Source organism: Antechinus flavipes, chromosome 3, assembly GCF_016432865.1.
Source record: "Antechinus flavipes isolate AdamAnt ecotype Samford, QLD, Australia chromosome 3, AdamAnt_v2, whole genome shotgun sequence".
NCBI classification, from domain to species: Eukaryota; Metazoa; Chordata; class Mammalia; order Dasyuromorphia; family Dasyuridae; genus Antechinus; species Antechinus flavipes.
This window is the reverse complement of record NC_067400.1, coordinates 421708554-421727113: the sequence shown is the minus strand read 5'-3', so window position 1 is coordinate 421727113 and position 18560 is coordinate 421708554. Positions and strand designations below refer to the sequence as shown.

General features: G+C 33.0%; 1 protein-coding gene across 1 annotated transcript in view; it reads left to right on the top strand.

Moving 5' to 3' along the window:
- The window catches only part of UBR3 (ubiquitin protein ligase E3 component n-recognin 3), a 266439-nt gene that overhangs the window by 201497 nt on the left and 46382 nt on the right, over positions 1-18560 (top strand). Inside the window, exon 31 of the mRNA XM_051986192.1 lies at positions 14013-14118. Coding sequence (XP_051842152.1) covers positions 14013-14118 — 106 coding nt within the window. The remainder of the gene's footprint in view (positions 1-14012; positions 14119-18560) is intronic.

The window sequence follows — 18560 nt, the reverse complement described above, 5'->3', positions numbered from 1 at the left end:
CCTGTTAGGATCAATAGATTTCTATATCCAGGGAAGTGTGTGTGTGTGTGTGTGTGTGTGTGTGTGTGTGTGTGTGTGTGTGTGTGTGTATTCTTCCCTCTGTCTTTTTAAAAGCACTACTTTGCATGCCTCTTATGTGAGAAAAAAATTCCCCATTCTATCTATCCTTTTCTCCCAGTGCATCCCTCTTTTTTACCTCCCACTTTTTTTTTTTTGCAGATCATTCCAAAATAATTGACTCACATCCAAGTTCTCTGTCTTTGTAGATTCCCTGATAAGGATAATGTTAGAAGATACATGTATCATTTTCTCATACAAGAAGATAAATAGTTTAACTTTCTTGAATCTCTTATGATTACTATTTCATGTTTACCCTTTTATAATTCTTTTGACTCTTCTATTTGAATGTTACATTTTCTGTTCAGCTTTGTTTTTTTCATTAAGAATGCTTAAAAATCTTGTATTTCATTAAATATCTATTTTTTCCCCCTTAAAGATTATATTCAGTTTTGTTAGGTTATTCTTGGTTGAATTCCTAGTTCCTTTGCCTTCTGGAATATCATATTCCAAACTCTCTGTTTCTTTTAACATGGTAGCTGCTAAATCTTGTATGATCCTGACTGTGACTTCACAGTATTTGAACTATTCCATTTCTGGATGCTTACAATATTTTCTCCTTGCCTCAGATGCTCTGGAATTTGACTATAATATTCCTAAAAAATTTCATTTTGGAACCTCTTTGAAGAAGTGATGGGTAGTTTGTCAATTTTTATTTTACCCTCTGGATCTAAGATCCAGTTTTCCTTAAAGGACACCTTTCCTTTATAATTTCCTTAAATATGATGTCTGTTCTCTTTTTTTTAAATTGAGGCATTCAAGTAGTCCAATCATTTAAGAATGATCTCTTCTCAATCTTATTTTCCTGATCATTAATTTTTCCAGTGAGATTTTTCACATTTTCTTTTATTTTTTTTCATTCTATTTTTATTTTTTTGTTTCTTGAAGTCTTGTGAAATTATTGACTTTTACTTGTGCAGTTCTAATTTTTAAGACATTATTTTCTACAATGAATTTTTGTACCTCTTTTGCCATTAGGGCAATTCTTTTTTTTTTTTTTTTTTTTAAGGTATTATTTCTTCAGTATTTTTTGTGCCTCTTTTATTAAGTGGCTAATCCTTTTTTTCATAATTTTCTCTCATCACTTTCATTATTCTCCCCAATTTTTCTTTTACCACAATTATTTCTTTAATTATTTTAGGAATTCTTGATAGCCTTGAGTCCAGTTAGCATTTTTCAGAAGCTTTGTGTGTGGCTGCTTTCACATTATTTTCTTTTTCCAAATTTGTATGTTTGTCTTCCCTGCTACCATAGTATCTTTTTATGATCAAATTATTTTTTATTTTTTGTTTTCTCATTTTCCCTTCCTATTTCTTGATTTTGAACTTTGTTCAAGTTAGGCTGTTTTCATCTGGTGGTGGAAAAGTACTGTGTCAAGCATTAGGTTTTTTTGTGCTATTGTTTTTAGAGGTATCTCTGCAAGTTTGCAAGCTTTTGGTGTTTCTAAGTTGGTGTTATTCTGGGAGAGATGTAGACACTGCTTTCCTAGTTTATGTTCTAGTCTTTACCCAGAGTGGGTCCTTGTTCTCCTGAAGTCACAAATACTAATGCTTCTCTTGGCCTTTGAATGGTGACTGGATCCCTTACTTCCTTGTGATGGATTGTTAAGTGCAATCATAACTCAGAACTCTTTATGTGCAGCCAAGTTTTCAGTGAGCAATAGTTGTACCCAGTGCCACCAAGAGTCCCCTGTATTCTCTTTCTTATCAGTTGTCTTCCCCTCTCCTCGCCTCCCCCCCGCCCCAGTTTACCCTGGTAAAGCTGCTGAAGTTGCTGCTGTTATTCCAGTCACAGTTGGCTCTGGACTTCTGACCAACCCCTTGTTAGAGACCTCTCCTACTGAGTTCTTAAAAGTTGTCTTAGACTGGAAAAATGTCTCTCTCTAATCTTTTATTAGCTCTGCCTTGCCAGAATTAGACTTGAGGCATTATTTTAAAGTTGTATATAGGGATATGTTGAGAGAATTCTTCTGGGTTCTGATCCCTGTCTCTACATTTATTCTTTTTTTAGGGGGATGAAACCCCTTAACTTTTGGGTTTAAATGACTTGCCTAGGATCACACAGCTAGGATGTGTTAAATGTCTGAGGCCAGATTTGAACAGGTCCTCCTGACTTAAGGGCTAGTGCTCTATCTATTATACCAATTAGCTGCCCCTCTACATTTACTCTTTTTTTTTTTTTTCATTATCCAAGTTTTATTTTATTTTATTTTTTAAAATTTTTTAATAGCTTTTTATTTACAAGTTATATGCATGGATAATTTTACAGCATTGACAATTGCCAAACCTTTTGTTCCAATTTTTCCCCTCCTCCTCACCCCTTTCCTTAGATGGCAGGATGATCAATACATGTTAAATATGTTAAAGTATATATTAAATACAAAATAATTATACATGTCCAAACTGTTATTTTGCTGTACAAAAAGAATCGGACTCCAAAATATTGTACAATTAGCCTGTGAAGGAAATAAAAAATGCAGGCGGGCAAAAATACAGGGATTGGGAATTCAATGTAATGGTTCTTAGTCATCTCCCAGAGTTCTTTCGCTGGGTGTAGCTGGTTGGTTCATTACTGCTCCATTGGAACTGATTTGGCTTATCTCATTGCTAAAGATGCCTAGGTCCATCAGAATTGATCATCATATAGTAGTGTTGTTGAAGTATACAATGATCTCCTGGTCCTGCTCATTTCACTCAGCATCAGTTTATATAAGTCTCTCCAGGTCTTTCTGAAATCATCCTATTGGTCATTTCTTACCAAACAATAATATTCCATAATATTCATATACCACAATTTATTCAGCCATTCTCCAATTGATGGGCATCTACTTAGTTTCCAGTTTCTGGCCACTACAAAGAGGGCTGCCACAAACATTCTTTCACATACAGATCCCTTTCCCTTTTTTAAGATATCTTTGGGATATGAGCCCAGTAGTAACACTGCTGGATCAAAGGGTATGCACAATTTGATAACTTTTTGAGCATAGTTCCAAATTGCTCTCCAGAATGGTTGGATGTATTCACAATTCCACCAACAATGTATTAGTGTCCCAGTTTTCCCACATCCCCTCCAACATTCCGCATTATCTTTCCCTGTCATTCTAACCAGTCTGACAGATATTCTACATTTACTCTTAAAGAAGTCTTCAAACAAGCATGTTTAACTGTCATTTTTTTTTCCCAAATTGATTAGAAGCATAGTGGCTTATCAAGTTGAACATGCATGCCTTACAAATCTAATGTCTGGGAAAGAATTCACAGTGGGGACAGTGTTTTTGGTATTTCAAACATGGTGTTAATCAAGTATTCTAGTTGTTTAAAAGATTTTTTGAGCAATAGAAGAACTTTGCATGGATGGATATCCCTAAATTTAAAAATAAACACTATTTACTCAAAGTAATTTTAGATAATCTTCCTATCTTGAATAAGTAGGTCCATTAGTAAACAATGCTACAAAAAGACAGCATTTTGGTCAAAAAGGTATGTAGCGAGTATAAACTTTTAAAAAGACAGACTACTTATTTAATGTGTTAAGAAATGTTCTTTTTGGTCAGACTCTTATAGTATATGATTTGAAAGTACATTTTTAAAAAATCCATAAATTCTATTGTGGTCTAGAATTTCTGAAAATGTTCCTATTAAAATAATCCTAGTATTTTTCAACAAAAGTAAATGTTGAATCTTGGATTCTAATTTGCAGAAGTAATATTGTGACAAAAAAGTACTTTTGTTTTTTGGACCTTTTACTGAAGATATTTTTATAATTTTCTTGCAGGCTTTGGATGTAGGAGCTTTGACTTTATTATCTTCAACTGAGTGTGTATTTTGATATTCTTTGTCACAATAATAACTTTCTGTGGTCAGAATCTTTTTCTGTTGTCTGTTCAGTTTCTTAACCTATTATTTGGATGTTAACTCTTGTTAAAACACTGCTCTATTTCCAGGGTAGAGGGTGTACAGTCCCAAGCTTCAGGGATTTTGAGCAGCTGTTTTCAGAAATTCTTCTAGGGACCTGACCACAAGCATTTTTTTCTGCTTTGAAGCTGTTAAGAGTGTCCCTGACTCAGTGGAGCTCTAACATCTAGTGTGCTAAAAGAGCAGAATCCTTCCTGAGCTTTACTAAAGAGACCTCCTATGACCTAAGGTATCAGGAAGCTGCCACCACCGCCACTGCTCATGTCTACTCTGTGATTGCTTCCCAAGGTCCTATCGCTGTACTAAGAAACATTTCCTGCCCATTTTCCAAGCTGTCTTTGGTGTCTCTGGACTGAGAGGTCTGGAAGCCACCAGTATTGCCACTGATTCAGAGGTCCCCTTGACCTGTTCTTTAAGTAAGAATATTAAAGCATAAAAAGATATCCTTTCATCCAATAAAATCTTTATCACTATCCTGAGTCTTTAAATTGTAGATTCACTTCTCTTTATGTTGAATTTGGATCTAATCTCTATCTTAATTAAATGTCCTCAGAATATAAAGAGATTCATTTTGAAATTTAAACAGAGAGGCAGAGTCAAATAACCTGCTTTTACACTTTTGTTACTATTTTTTGATTTAATTTTAATATAGATGCAGAGTCTACATAGTGAATATCTATTTTTCCTGTTAATCATTGTAGGCAGTCCATCTTAACTCCATTCAGGAGTTCTGTTGGATACTTAAAGGGTGAAATTTTGATATGATTTGAGAATTTGAGGAAATTATTTTGACCTTTGTTCCAAACTGCAGTGCAGACTGCATAAGTTTAATCTAGAATATAAATGATGAATCTTCAAGTTTCCTTTAGTGGCCTGACCTTATCTTTTAAATACTTTGACTTTCATTGATTACTTTGGGGATTCTGTAAAATAGTTAAAGCCAGAATTGCGTGTTCTCTTTCACTAATAATTATATATACAAAATCAGAATCATAAGGAATTATAACTAAAAAAGAATAAAAATATTACCAGAATAAGAAGAAAATGCTCTAAACTATGGAGGCAGTCCAGCAAAGTAGAAATAATTTGGGATTTAGAGTCAGAGAATTAGGATTCAAAGCCTTTCTTTTACTGATAAGGTAGTTCCCTCTTCTGAGGCTCTGTAAAAATAAGATGGTTGGAATAGATGACTTTGGAAGCCTTTTCTAGCTCTGCTGTATGACTAGATGCTAAAATATATTTTTCTTCTTCGATTATCATACAATATGAATTAATATCTTTTTTTATGGGGAGATATTTGCTTGGTACCTGAAATAATTTATATAGGGACAATGTAAAGAATGTTATTATTTTATTTTACTAGGGATATTTCTGATAAAATTATGTGCTATCTGTATATCTATATATCTATTTCTATATATGGGGCCATTAGGTAGCACAGTGGAAAGAGCACCAGCTTGAAGTCAGGAGGACCTGAGTTCAAATATGGCCTCAGATACTTAACACTTTCTAGCCTCTGGCAAGTTACTTAATCCCACGTGTCTCAGGAAAAAAAAAAAAAAATGTGTGTGTGTGTATGTATGTGTGTATGATTTAGCAGTTAACTATTTGAAATGATTTAGTATCTAAGTAGAGACAGGGACAGGGACAGGGACAGAGCCTGTGATTTCATTAGTATAGGGAAGTCTCAGATAAAGAAACTTTACCAATGCACTTCCATACTTTCTCCTGAGCTCAGAAAATAGGCCCAAGACGTAAACTATAGCAGGGCTATGTGCATTCAGCTTCATGCTGTCTCTGAATGAGAGAGGATCTAAGATTTCTGTCCCATCTGCATTTCCTACAGTTCATGCTCCTTCTGGGCCACTTAGGCTAGAAGCAGGTCCTGTGTGATTTCTTCTGGATCTGCTCTCATGAGGACTGTGCTGAAGCCTGTTTCCATCCACTTTATCTAAGTCTATTGTTCCTTGGGCCATTTTCAATTTTATGATTAGGATTCTTTTATTAAATTTCATATCATCTCACACGCCTTTGAAATCATTCTCCATTATCTTTACCTTTGTTCCTCTATGCTAATATTAACTGTTTTATATGTTGCTTTGACCCCATTCTTACCTATTTTCTTTAGCAGATTGCTCCTGCTATTTTTCATCCCTCTAATCTTCAGTTTCTCTGAACTGTTTCCTTTCCTTAATTCCTTTTGTACATTTTCAAGTTTTTTCTCTTCTTAAAAACTTTACCTTTTTAAAAGCTAAACTCCTTGAAAAAGCATCTCTTCACATTGCCTCTTCTGCTCTCTCCACATCTTCTATGGTCTTAGTTTCAACCTTATCATAAAATTAAAATTTCTTTTCTCAAAATTACCAGTGAATGTCTTGTTACTCATCCTTGTCCTCTTCAGTATTTGATACTGTTAACTATCTTTTCCTTCATACTTTTTTTTTTTTAAACTCTGCTTACTTCTCATCAATCTGAAACAGCTTTCTTCAGCCATGTCAAATCTACTAACAATGGATGTTTCTCAAGACTGTGTCTTGAGTTCTTTTCTTTCTTTCTATAGTTTCACTGGATGATCTCAAGGGTTCAGTTGTCATCTCCATGCAAAATGTTCTCAGAATTATGTGTCTTATTTTCATTCTTAATTCTACCTTCTTATCCCACATATTGATTTGTCAAATGTTTTTCTTTCTTTCTTATCCGCATCTCTCAGACATCTCTCCTCTCTAATCATGCAGCCACTTCCTTAATTTAAACCCCTAACACCTCTTGCCTGCACTATTTCAGTAGGCTCCTAAAGAGGTCCCCTCCCTCAAGTCTTTCCCAACTGCAATTCATCTTCCACTCAGTTGTCAGTGCTATTATCCAAATGTGTAGGACTAATCATTCACTCCACTGTCAATGGCTTCCTTTTCTGGAAATGTGAAAAGATAAAAGGAGAGGAATTTAGATATAATATGTGAGAAAAAAGCAAGAAATATAGTTAGCTGGATTGAACAGTGAAGGAGGGAATAATGTATAATAAACTTTGAAAGATTGATAGTGACAAACACTTTTAGCAAGCATACAGCTCTTTATTTAATGGTTTGCTTAGTAGTAATAATTAAAGAAGAGTTCAACAAAATAATTTATGTATTTTTATTTCTCAGGGATGCAACCACAATTTTTTAAAAATACATGAGTGATAATGCATGAGTATATGCATTCATAAATAAATTCATACATAAATAAATACAAATGCATATTGTGATGTGCATATGCCTCTCAAATCTAAAATATGTGGTTGTCATTTTTATACAAAATAATGCAAAACAATATGATGCATGTTGTTAAGGAAAATACAGCATTTGTTTTCCTTTTTTAATTTTTGTTTTTAATTATGCTGTCCATTTCCAATGAACATAATTAAAGCTCAAAGAAACATAAAGAACAGTCTAATAGTTTTTTTAGATTTCTTCTTTCATCTATGGTAATGTCTACTTTGTGTTTAAGTACATTATTATACATAAATCTTGTAGTAGCTGTAAAGTTAGTTTAGATACTGCAGAATGTAGAATTTTTTTGTTGTAGGTGAAAGTAGAATTCTTTGTTGTAGCTCATTAATGGCCCTGAATATGATGAGAAAAAATAGAGCATTGTTTTAGTAGATTGAATCTTGAAGGATTTGCTGATATTGGGAAGTGCTGATATTAGGAATGATCTATGGATCTGTTTGTTAACTGGTATATTTTATATTTGGATTCTCTGAAATTATATTTATTGAAACACATCTAGATTTATTTCTCTTCATAGATGTATTTGTATAAGTGTGGATCAAAAGTGAATCTTCTGTGATTTTGTGTAATGGGCTGAAGCTGAGCAGATGCACTGAGGCTGGAGCACTTATGGCTAATTAGCAATTGGACAATACTCTATTAATATATGCTTGGAGAAAGAATGGCCCCGCCCACTCTGTGCAAGTTTGATGTGTTTGTATAGGAGATTGTGTAGAAGATTTAGTGGGTGGAGTGTGAGAGCCAGAGCGGATTCCTGTGGCAATTGCTCTCACTTCTTATTGCCATTCCTCTTCGCCTCCGCAAAGAATAAAGATCAAGCATTTTCCCTTATCCTGATTCTGGCTGATTTTAAAATACTCTGGGTGCTAAACACGGTCATCACAATTTTGTAATGATTTTTATACATAAAGGTAATGTGTTCATTCTAGTCAGAGAAGTCCCAAAGTAGTGCAGCCAGATGAGAAGTGAGGAGATATTTTAGTTGGATTCTTTCCTTAAATAAAGGTTTTCAATTCATGGCTCTACCCTTCACTGAAAGTAACAGGCAAAGGGTAATTTTGAAGTGGATAGAATACCAATACTGATGAAATCTTACAGGATGATGAGATTATCCCAATAATGAGTTAGTCAGAGAAGTCCCAAAATAGTGCAGCCAGGTGAGAAATCAGGAGATATATTGTGAGTAATGATGTTCTTATTGCTTTAGAAATTGATTAATTGGTGATTTTCACATGAAAACATTGCTTTTATGAATCAGTGAGATATTTTGATGGCTACAATCTTATTTTTTTTGTAATATTTTAAAAAACAAATACAAAATGAGAAAAGGGAAAAAAAAAAACTTCCATGGATACAACAAAGGATTGTATGTACACACGAGAGAGGATCCAATATAAAGCAATACAATTCTCTTTCAAGATAACAACCTATGTAATAAGTCCATCTTTTCATTGCTTCCTTGTTGTTCTTTTAGTCTATGCTGTGCACTTTTTAATTTAATTTTCTCCTTCCTCCACTATAAAGGAGGTTATAATTAAGTGGGACACACACACATATATATACACATATACATATATGTGCATATATATATACATATACACTCATGTACATATATATGTATATATAAACATTATGCATATACACATGTGTAAGATTGTACTATGCTTATTTTCTTCTAATATCTGTTTCTCTGAAGGTGATAGCATCTTCCTTTGATAAGTCCAAGCCTTTCCATGTTTTTCTAAATCAACTAGTTCATCATTTCCTAAACCACAGCAATATTCCAGATCAATCACATCCTATCTGAGAGATTGTCTATGAAAGTTTCTCCCAATTTTCTGTATTCCATCTGTTCTTGGTTATACAGGTTTTATTTATATAGGAAAATTTTAATTTAAATACTTCAACGATATTCTCTTATAATATAGACTGATACTGCTGAATCTATTTCCTTTATATCTTTTTTCCTCTGATTTCTTTAAAGTCCTGACCTTTTATTCTTCCCAATGAACTTATTTTTTCTAACTCAGTAAACATTTTTTTTTTTTAGTAATTAGGATGACCTTGATAAATAGATTAGATAGGTAAAAATGTCATTTAAAAATTTACCTCCCCTTACGAACAATGGATATTACTTAAATTATTTAGATCTGAGTTTATTTGTATAAAAGTGTTTTTATGTTTATGTTCTTTTAATTCCTGTTGACTACGATCTCATTTTAAAGAAGTGATATTAAAAGTAACTTCTTCTAATATGTTTTTCTCAAAAAAAGACCATTCACATAATAACTTTGGTTATATACTTTTTATAATTTAAAATTTAAAAATGTTGCTTTTCTCCTTACCTGTAATGATCTTAATCTTATGCTGCCCTAGACAAAAGACTATTTTTAAGGTATTAGAGAACATAATCATTTATTGTAAATTGCTATAGTAATTCTTCAACTATGTAAAATTATTTGTTAACTCTGACAATTGAGGCAATCTTGATAATTATTAATAGCCTTTTTATGTTTTTTTGTTATTCGTAAACCTTCAGGGGTTCTCCATTAATTAATGATCATTGACCAAGCTCCTGATCTTTAAAATTCTCCATAGTTTGATCCCAGCCTAATTTCCATTATGATGACTCTAAAAGTGCATCTTCTGTTTCAGACAGTTCAGTTCAATTAAGTTTAATTCATCAAACATTTATTAAATGCTTACTATATATGTGCAAGGTGTACTATGCATACCAAGAAAAATATGAAAGTTCCTTGTTTTCAAGGTTTTATAGTCTATGGCCAAATTGATCTTTTCATTATATTCCTTTACTCACATTCTTCTGTTCTTTTCCCTCACATATTCTTTATGTCTAACCAAACACCCTTATCATTTAAAACTTAACTCAAGTTCTACTACTTTTTCCTTAAGTTGTTCCAGCCTATTGTAGCCCATAGTAATTTTTCTCACCTCTGAACTTGATAGTCCTTTTTATCTTTACCATTGATTTGACAATCATTTATTTCCTTGTAATCTTGTCTTAAATTATTATTTGGCTTTTCATATTACTTTGCATGTTACTGTGCTGTTATGGAGATAGAAAGACTAAAACAAATTGTTCCTGCCTAGAAGAGTTATGCTTTCTACTCAGAGAGAGGGAGGGTTCCAACATATACAAAGATAAGTAAATTCAGAATATACACAGTATAAATACAAAAGCTTTAATTAGAGGGATCAAGCAAAGATTCCTATAGAAAGTATGATCTGAACCCATCCTTGAAGGGATTTCAAGGCAATGTAAAGATGGAGATGATTATTTGCCTATATAAAGAGGTAGGAGACTGAATATTATGCATGAGGAACACAGAATATGTATGGAAGAGAGTAATGCAAAATAAAAATAGGTGAATGACTGGAAGTCCAATTGTGAAGGGTTTTAGATACTAAAGGGATACATTTATATTTTATCCTAGAGATCAGAGGGAACCACTGAAAATTCTTTGATAGGAATGAAGTGGTCAGATATGACCAATTCTATTGTTTTGCCATGTGCTGAGGATATAGATTGGAGAGGATTGAACCTTGAAGCTGAGCAACCAATTAGAAGGCTATTACACAAGTCCATTTAAAAAATGAGAATGCAAATTGAAAGAGATGACTATGACAGATATTGTAAAGGGAGAATCAATGGATGGAAGAGCAGAAAGTGGAGAAGAAAGAGTTGTTAAAACTCTTCAAGTTGCAAATCTAAGTGACTAAAAGAATAATGCTGTCCAGAACATATAAGGAAGTTAGGAAGAGAACTAGGCTTGGGGAAAAGATAGTGTTGAGTTTTAAACGTGTTATAGTAGAGATATCTATTCGTAATCAAAATGGAGCTATCTGGCAAACAGATATGTTTGTTGGGTTGAACTTAAGAGTGAGATAAAGGCTGATTATATGGATTTAGGAGTTATCTTCGTAGACATAATGATTGAAATTGCATAAGTTGATATCATGAGAGAGAAAAGGGAGAGAACATAAAGGAGGTCCTGGATAGTGTCCTGGTATACACTTATAGTTAGATGTCAGCATGTGAATTCTCTCTTAAGTCAGAGGGTTTGTGGAAGAAAGAAAATTTACTGCTAGAGGATAGTAAATTGTGTTACCTCCTTTCTGCAACTATTGGTAACTTTGTTCCAGTGTTGATTTGATTTTTTTTTCTATGTTAAGGTTATCACCTTATTATATTAAGCTGGGACCTAATAGTCTTTTAGAGAGAAATCTAGTATTGGCTGACATCAGTTATCATTTAGCTTTTATTAAGTGCCTATTAAGTGCCAGGCCCTATCTGGATGATTCAGTTGCTCTCAGTCTTAGTTCAGATATTATGTAAGTATAAAATATTAAAATCTAATAATCTGTCCACTATGAAAGAAGATAATTAAAATTAAAAACACAACAAAATCCAGTTAAAATTAAAAGCTAATACTTTGCTCATAATAAAGGTTTAATAAGTAATAATACTTTAATGAAGATCTCTTTGATGATTTATGATGTTGCCATTTTATCTTTGCTTTCTAAATTTAGCAAGATTTTTGGGAAGTTAAACCCCCAATGCTATTATAATCCCATTCACTATACTAATGCTGCTAAAAGGCCTATGAATATAATGTTGTAACAATTCAACATTCTTGGTCATTGCTCACTTAGAACATCAAAGAAGTTTGTTCCAAATGGAGGTTTGCAATAAATTATGAAATTTGAGAACTTTGAGGTCTGTCAGAATTTAAAAGGTAAAAAAAAAAAAAATTATCTTAAGAGTAGGGTTTTTTAATTTTTTTGTGTGTGGCATGGATGTCTCTGACAGTCTAATGAAAGCCTATGGATTCCTTCTCAGAATAATACTTTTAAATTACTAAAATTAAATGCACTGAATTACAAAGGAAGAGAATTTTATTGAAATGTAGATTATCAAAATGTTTTTTAAAAAATCCAAAACATTCACAGACCTCAGCTTAAAAACGTCTACTTTAGAGTAACTTTTAATCCAAAGTGAGCATGCAAAATAGACTTATATAAATATGTCCTATTCAGCATGCATTTTCAAGCTCTTATGAAGTAGGTACAACCCCCCCCCCCCGCCATTAACTGAGAATGCAAAGATAAAATTAAAGTTTTTAAAGACCTACTATGTGCTAAGAATAATGTGCTAAACTAGAGACATAAGAAAAAAGAAAGATAGCCCTTACCCTCAAAGAACTTATAACTTACTTGGCAAGGACAATAACCAAATGAGTGGAAAGTGGGAGTTTAGGAAAGAAATCAGGGAAGTCCCAGAATCAAAGTGCAATCAGGTGAAAAATGAGATAATGTCTGAGTTTAGTTATATCCTTAATGGAGGTTTTGTAGTCCATCCTCTTGTCCAAGGAGTAGAGTATAGTGATGAGGCATAGTACCAAAACTGATAAGATCTTCCAAGGATATGAGGTTTTCCCAATAAGGAGTTTTCTGGGGCATATCAGAGAATCCAGAGAAGCACTGAAATAGCTAATAGCAAATATTAATAGGGGAGATAAAGACAGAAGTTTCAGAGTGATTCAAGTCAGGTGGAATTAGTAGAGGCTATCTCAAGGAGCCACATTTTTTGGAGTTATTAAAGGGAGAGGCAGGTTTAGCATACAGTTAATGGAAAGGGCATTTTAGGTAGCCTTTTAGAATATATAGTGGCTTCCAGATAAAAAAAGACAAAATGAACATATCTTTTCACACTTTATTTTATAAACTAGAGAATATGGACCAGATTACCCTAGAAATAGTTGGTTGACTATTGATCCTTAGATTTTTTTTTCCATGTTATGGTTGGAAATTTTCATTCTTTTTGTCCTTTAAAGAAGAGTTCACAGGGCAGCTAGATGGCACAGTGGATAGAGTATCAGCCCTGAAATCAGGAGGATCTTAGTTTAAAGCTGATCTTAAACACTTAACACTTCCTAGCTGTGTCTCCCTGGGCAGGTCACAACCCTTATTGCCTCAGCCAAAAAAAAAAAAAAAAAAGAATAGTTCACTCCCCCTTTTTTTTTAAAATTAACTTCTCCTAATGTTTCTTCTGAAAAAAGATAAGATAAAATGACTGGCAGTTATGTTGTCACTTTGTTCTTTTCAGATTCATCTGCTGTCATAGATATTTTTTGTTGAAATGTCAGGGAGGGATTAAGAGAGGGAAATGACATTGATATAGAAGTCTCACAATAAGGAAATTCCCTCTACCAGTATGGATAGGCTACTGTTTTTCAGTTTATATTCTTGTACAGTTCCTTGAGGTGAGAGATTAAATGACTTAAACTATAGTGTTGTACAACTAGGTTATATGAAAGGTAGGACTTAAACCTAGACTCTTTTGACTCAGACCAGCTTTCTTTCCACTGAAACCTTTGCAGTTAACTTCATGGTAGTTTTTTGCTTAAGTTTATTATTAAGAAAAGCAGTCTTAACATTGATAAACAAGAGTTCTTGCTTTATAAAATAACATAGGAAGAACTCATAATTTTGATGTCATGATTTTTTTTCATAAATTTAGAAAGCATAAAGAGGTATAGCTGAAATAAATTATTCAGGGAATTATATGCTACAATGTACAGGAAACCAGTGTCTATATATTTTAAGGGTAAACTTTGCAGTTATAATTTTGTTTATCTTGAAGAAAAATGTATGAGTTCACTAATTACTTTTTCTTTAATCTTTTCAGATCAGCTATTCCATGTATTAGCCATGCATATGAGGCTTTATAGCATTGATTCTGCCTACAATCCATGGAAAAAACTAACTCGATTAATGCAAGATATTAATTCACAGTAAGTATTGTAGAAATATAAAAATAAGCTTAAAACTTTTCTTTAGTTTATAGCTTTTAATGTGAAATATGCAATAATTTTATGAATATTTAGAATGTGAATGTGTATTCTCAATTTTTGTTGTAACATTTAATCTATAGAATATTTTTGTAGAATGCAGGAATATAGAGGAAAATTTAAGAGTTCACTTTATGCTAAACAATAGAAAACATTTATGTGCTTTTTAGTATTGATAAGCTTTCAATTATATTGCTCCTTTCTTCCATTGAACTCAAAGTAATATTTCATATGTACTATTACATTTATTCTCTTGAAATACTAGGGAAATAGAAAGAAAATATATTTCTCAGTTTTCTAGAAAAACTGTGGGTTAGGCAAAACTTAGTATTTTATAGTTAATTGGTATAAACTTTAGGGGAGAAAGAGAAAAACAAGATCTTGTGGATCGTGTGAATTCACAATGTACTCCACTTTCGATGTATTAAGAATGGTATATTCATTTTAACTCCATTTATACTCAAATTTTTGTCTCTGTGATCATTTGTTTAGTATTTTTTCCCCCCCATAGGAATATCTCTTTTTGTTCTTGTTATTTAAGGTGGCTTACTATACATTGCTTAGTCTTTGAACTAATTCTTATCCTGGGTGTTTCAAATCACTTATCTTGTTGAGAACAACTCAAAGGGTGTGTGTCCATTCCCCTCTTCTGCTGTTAAGAGCAGTCAGTCTTTAATAAATTGCCATTCTGTTAAAAAGCATTCCCTTATATCAAGTTTAAATCTTTTTCTCTGCAGATTTCTATTCATTACTCCTACTTCTACCTTCTGGCGCTAGCTAGAACAAATCTAATACTAATACCTCTTTCATATAACAATCCTTCAAATATTTCAATAACTATTTTGTATGTCCTCTTTCCACAAGAAGACCTTCTATATCAGCTTGTTAGAGCAATTATGTTTTTCCTAATTGCTCTCTTAACAGATCTTGACAAATATAGTATCCTTGTCTTATCACTACACACAGTAAGATCTTATTAAAGCCTCTTTTCTCCCTCCCCACTTCCTTTCTTTCCAGTCCTCCCTTGCTCCCTTTTTATTTTTCCCAATTATATGTAAAAATAATTTTAACATTTAAAAAAAAATTTTTGAGTTCCAGATTCTCTCCTTTCTTCCACCCCACCACTTCCACTGAGGAAGAAAACAATTTATAGATTATACATAAGTAGCCATGCAAAATGTATTTCCATGTAGCCCATTCTGTGAAAGAAGGCACAAACAAAAACCCCAAGAAATATAAAATTTTTAAAAAAGTATCTTTGATCTATATTCAGGTTCTACCAGTTCTTTTTCTGGAGATGGGCAACACCTTTTGTCATAAGTCCTATAGAATTGTCTTGAATCATTGAATAGCTGACAGTAAGTTATTCACAGTAGGTCCCCATGCAATACTGCAGTTACTGTGTACAGTATTGGATGATCTGATTTTTTAGAAACTCATTAAAATTAAAGGAAAGTCAAAGTACAGAATAGATATTTAATAAAGATCCAGTGCAAACCTAATGGTATAAATTCCAGAGCACACATAAGTTGAAAGGACCAAGCTAAGATAAAAGTTTAAGTAGCCAGTAAACTTAGACAAGGATGCAGCAAAAAGGTTGAGCTAGCTTTTGCCTGGGAAATCAATCCTTGCCTTCAAAGCAAACTTACATTTTGCTGGAGTTGGGGAGACAACATGAATAAATAAGTTTATACTACTTATAAGGAAATAATAAGGGGCAATAAGAAGAGGAAGGAAATAAAATTAACTCTGCTTTGGAAATTTCTTTCCTTGTCTCCTTTACTCCTCCAAAATCCCCATTATCCGAGGAAATTTCATTTCCTCCAGAAAGCCTGCCTGGACTCTTGCAACCAAACATGATCTTACCATCTTGCTCATATCTCTCTTATACTCTTGTCACATCTATCTTCTCCTGCTTACTCACACACTCCACCATCCTAGTTCAGGCCTTCATTCTCTCCCAGATTATTGTGATAATCTACTAACTGGTTTCTCTTTCTCCAGTCTCTCTGCTCTCCAGTTCATCCTCTGGGCAGTTGCCAAATTGATATTGCTTGGGTTCATGGATTTTGATTCTAGAATAAAAGAAAACTTCTGTGTTTGACATTTAAAGCCCTCACAATTAGTCTACTCTTTTCCTTCATACATTTGACATTTCAAGATGACGTGCTACTGTCTCTTTATAAAATTTCATCTCATTTGTATATACCCTTGCATAGGCCATCTCCCATGCCATTAGTACTCTCTCACCTTTTCTCTGTCTTTGGAAGCCCTAACTTTTATAAGTGCTCAAATCAAGTTCTTCCTTTAAGAGGACTTTCTGATTCCTTTGCTTCACCCCATCAAATGCTTTTGTACATATTTTATATTTACTTATTTACATACATACATTTGTCTCCTCATAGTTAGAACATATGCTTTTAGAGGGTAGTGATAGTTTTTTTTTTTTTTTCCCCATTTTTGTCCTTGTATTCCCAATGCCTGGCACATAGTAGGTCCCTAATAAAAGCTTGTTGAATTGAAGTAAAGAACACTAGCTCTAAAGTTAGAAGTATTAGCTTCATATTCTTCCTTAGGTACTTGCTACCTGTTTGAAGATAGCTTTCTAGGCTCTAGTTCTTAAAATAAAGGAAGTAAACTAAGTGAGCTTTAGATCTGTAATTTAGTATCCTGTTATACAGGATCGATGTTATACAGGACTTCTGAACCTTTATTTATGTCAAGTTTTGTTGATCTCAGCACAATAATTATATTACATTATTAGTATTTGTTAATGACAAAAAACTATAAGAAATTCAGGAATAGTTTTTAATGAATTTGTGCTTTATTAATAAACTAAGATTTGTATACATTTAAGAGAGTAATATGTACATGTGCAAGACCTTTATTTAGTGTAGATGATATATTTGCAGACTTATTTTTGGGAATCACAATATTTTATTAGCACTAAATCAAGAGCAGAATGACAGTGCTTTGTGTGGATGTGAATTTTCAGATTCCATGCCTTCTCCCTTCCATCTTCATCTCTGACATTCATGGCTCACACATGGGAACTACAGGCTTAGTGGGAAAAAAGCACTATTTTCAAAGTATAGGTATATTTGAACCATAGGACTGTCAGTTTAGCATTTGGATCATAGATAATAGATGGAAAAAGAGAAAGATTGGCATCAAAGAGAACAATTAGTCTGCCGTCATAATTATCCAGGTGTAAAATTAAGACAATGTGAACTAGAGTAAAGACCATTTTAGTGGAGAGAGGAAGAAAATGAGAGTTGTGGAAGTAGAATTGAGAGGCTGTGGCTATTGGTTTCATATTGTAGTGAGGAACAATGAAACGTGGAAGTTGCCTCTGAATTTGCATTTCCACATAACAAAAAGGATGGAATATTCTCATTTGTAATAGAAAAGTCAGGAAAACAGGCATTTATTTATTTAGAAGGAAAGATAAGTCCTACTTTCCCATGTACTTAGGATATTTTATTTGATTGATATTGGAGAGTCATTTTGTTATGTAGAAAAGAACAATGTTCTTAAGTCAGAATTCTTTACATCCTAGTTCTGACATCAGTTGTGATAAATAACATGATGTTTAGGAACCTCAGTTTTCCCATTTGTACAATGAAAATGATATTATGTACCTCATATGATTTATGTGAAGAAAGCACTTATAACCAGTAAGCCCTGAATTCAAATGTTGAACTTTTATAGTCATTTCTATTCCCTCTAGAGTGCAAAGTAGTAGGAAAGTTACAACCTTGTGTTACTTATTTGTGTTTTCCCTGGTGCTTAACATGATGCAGTCATTTAATAAATGTTAATTTAGTGGAGAGAAGAGAAATACTGTTGAAATGAATTGGGGGGGAGCAAGAGACATAGATCTACTAGTAGCAATAGTTGTAAACTTTTTCTGGACATTTATTTATGTAACATTTTGAAGCTTTTACTTAGATATAATTTTTAATGGTAAGATTGATAATGTATGTGATATTTTGAAATTATTTAAAAAACGATAATGTGTCTTTTATTTTGACTTAAGGACCTATACTACTGCAGTAGCTTGTTGATGAGTCTGCCTGTCTCAAGATTCTTCTCACTCCAATCTGGCACCCATTAAGCCACCAATGAATTTCCTAAAGCATAGCTCTGATCTTGTCAACCCTAAACTCTAGAGGTTCTCTATTGTCTCCAGGATCAAATATAAAATCCTCTGTTTGGCATTCAAAGCCTTTTATAATCAAAGTCCTTCATAACTTGTTCCTACTTTTCCATTCTTATATTTTAGTTCTTGGCATGTACTCTTAGATTCAGTGATAGTGGCTTCCTTACTATTCCACAAACAAGATACTCCATTTCTTGGTTATGGACTTTTTCTCTGGTTATTT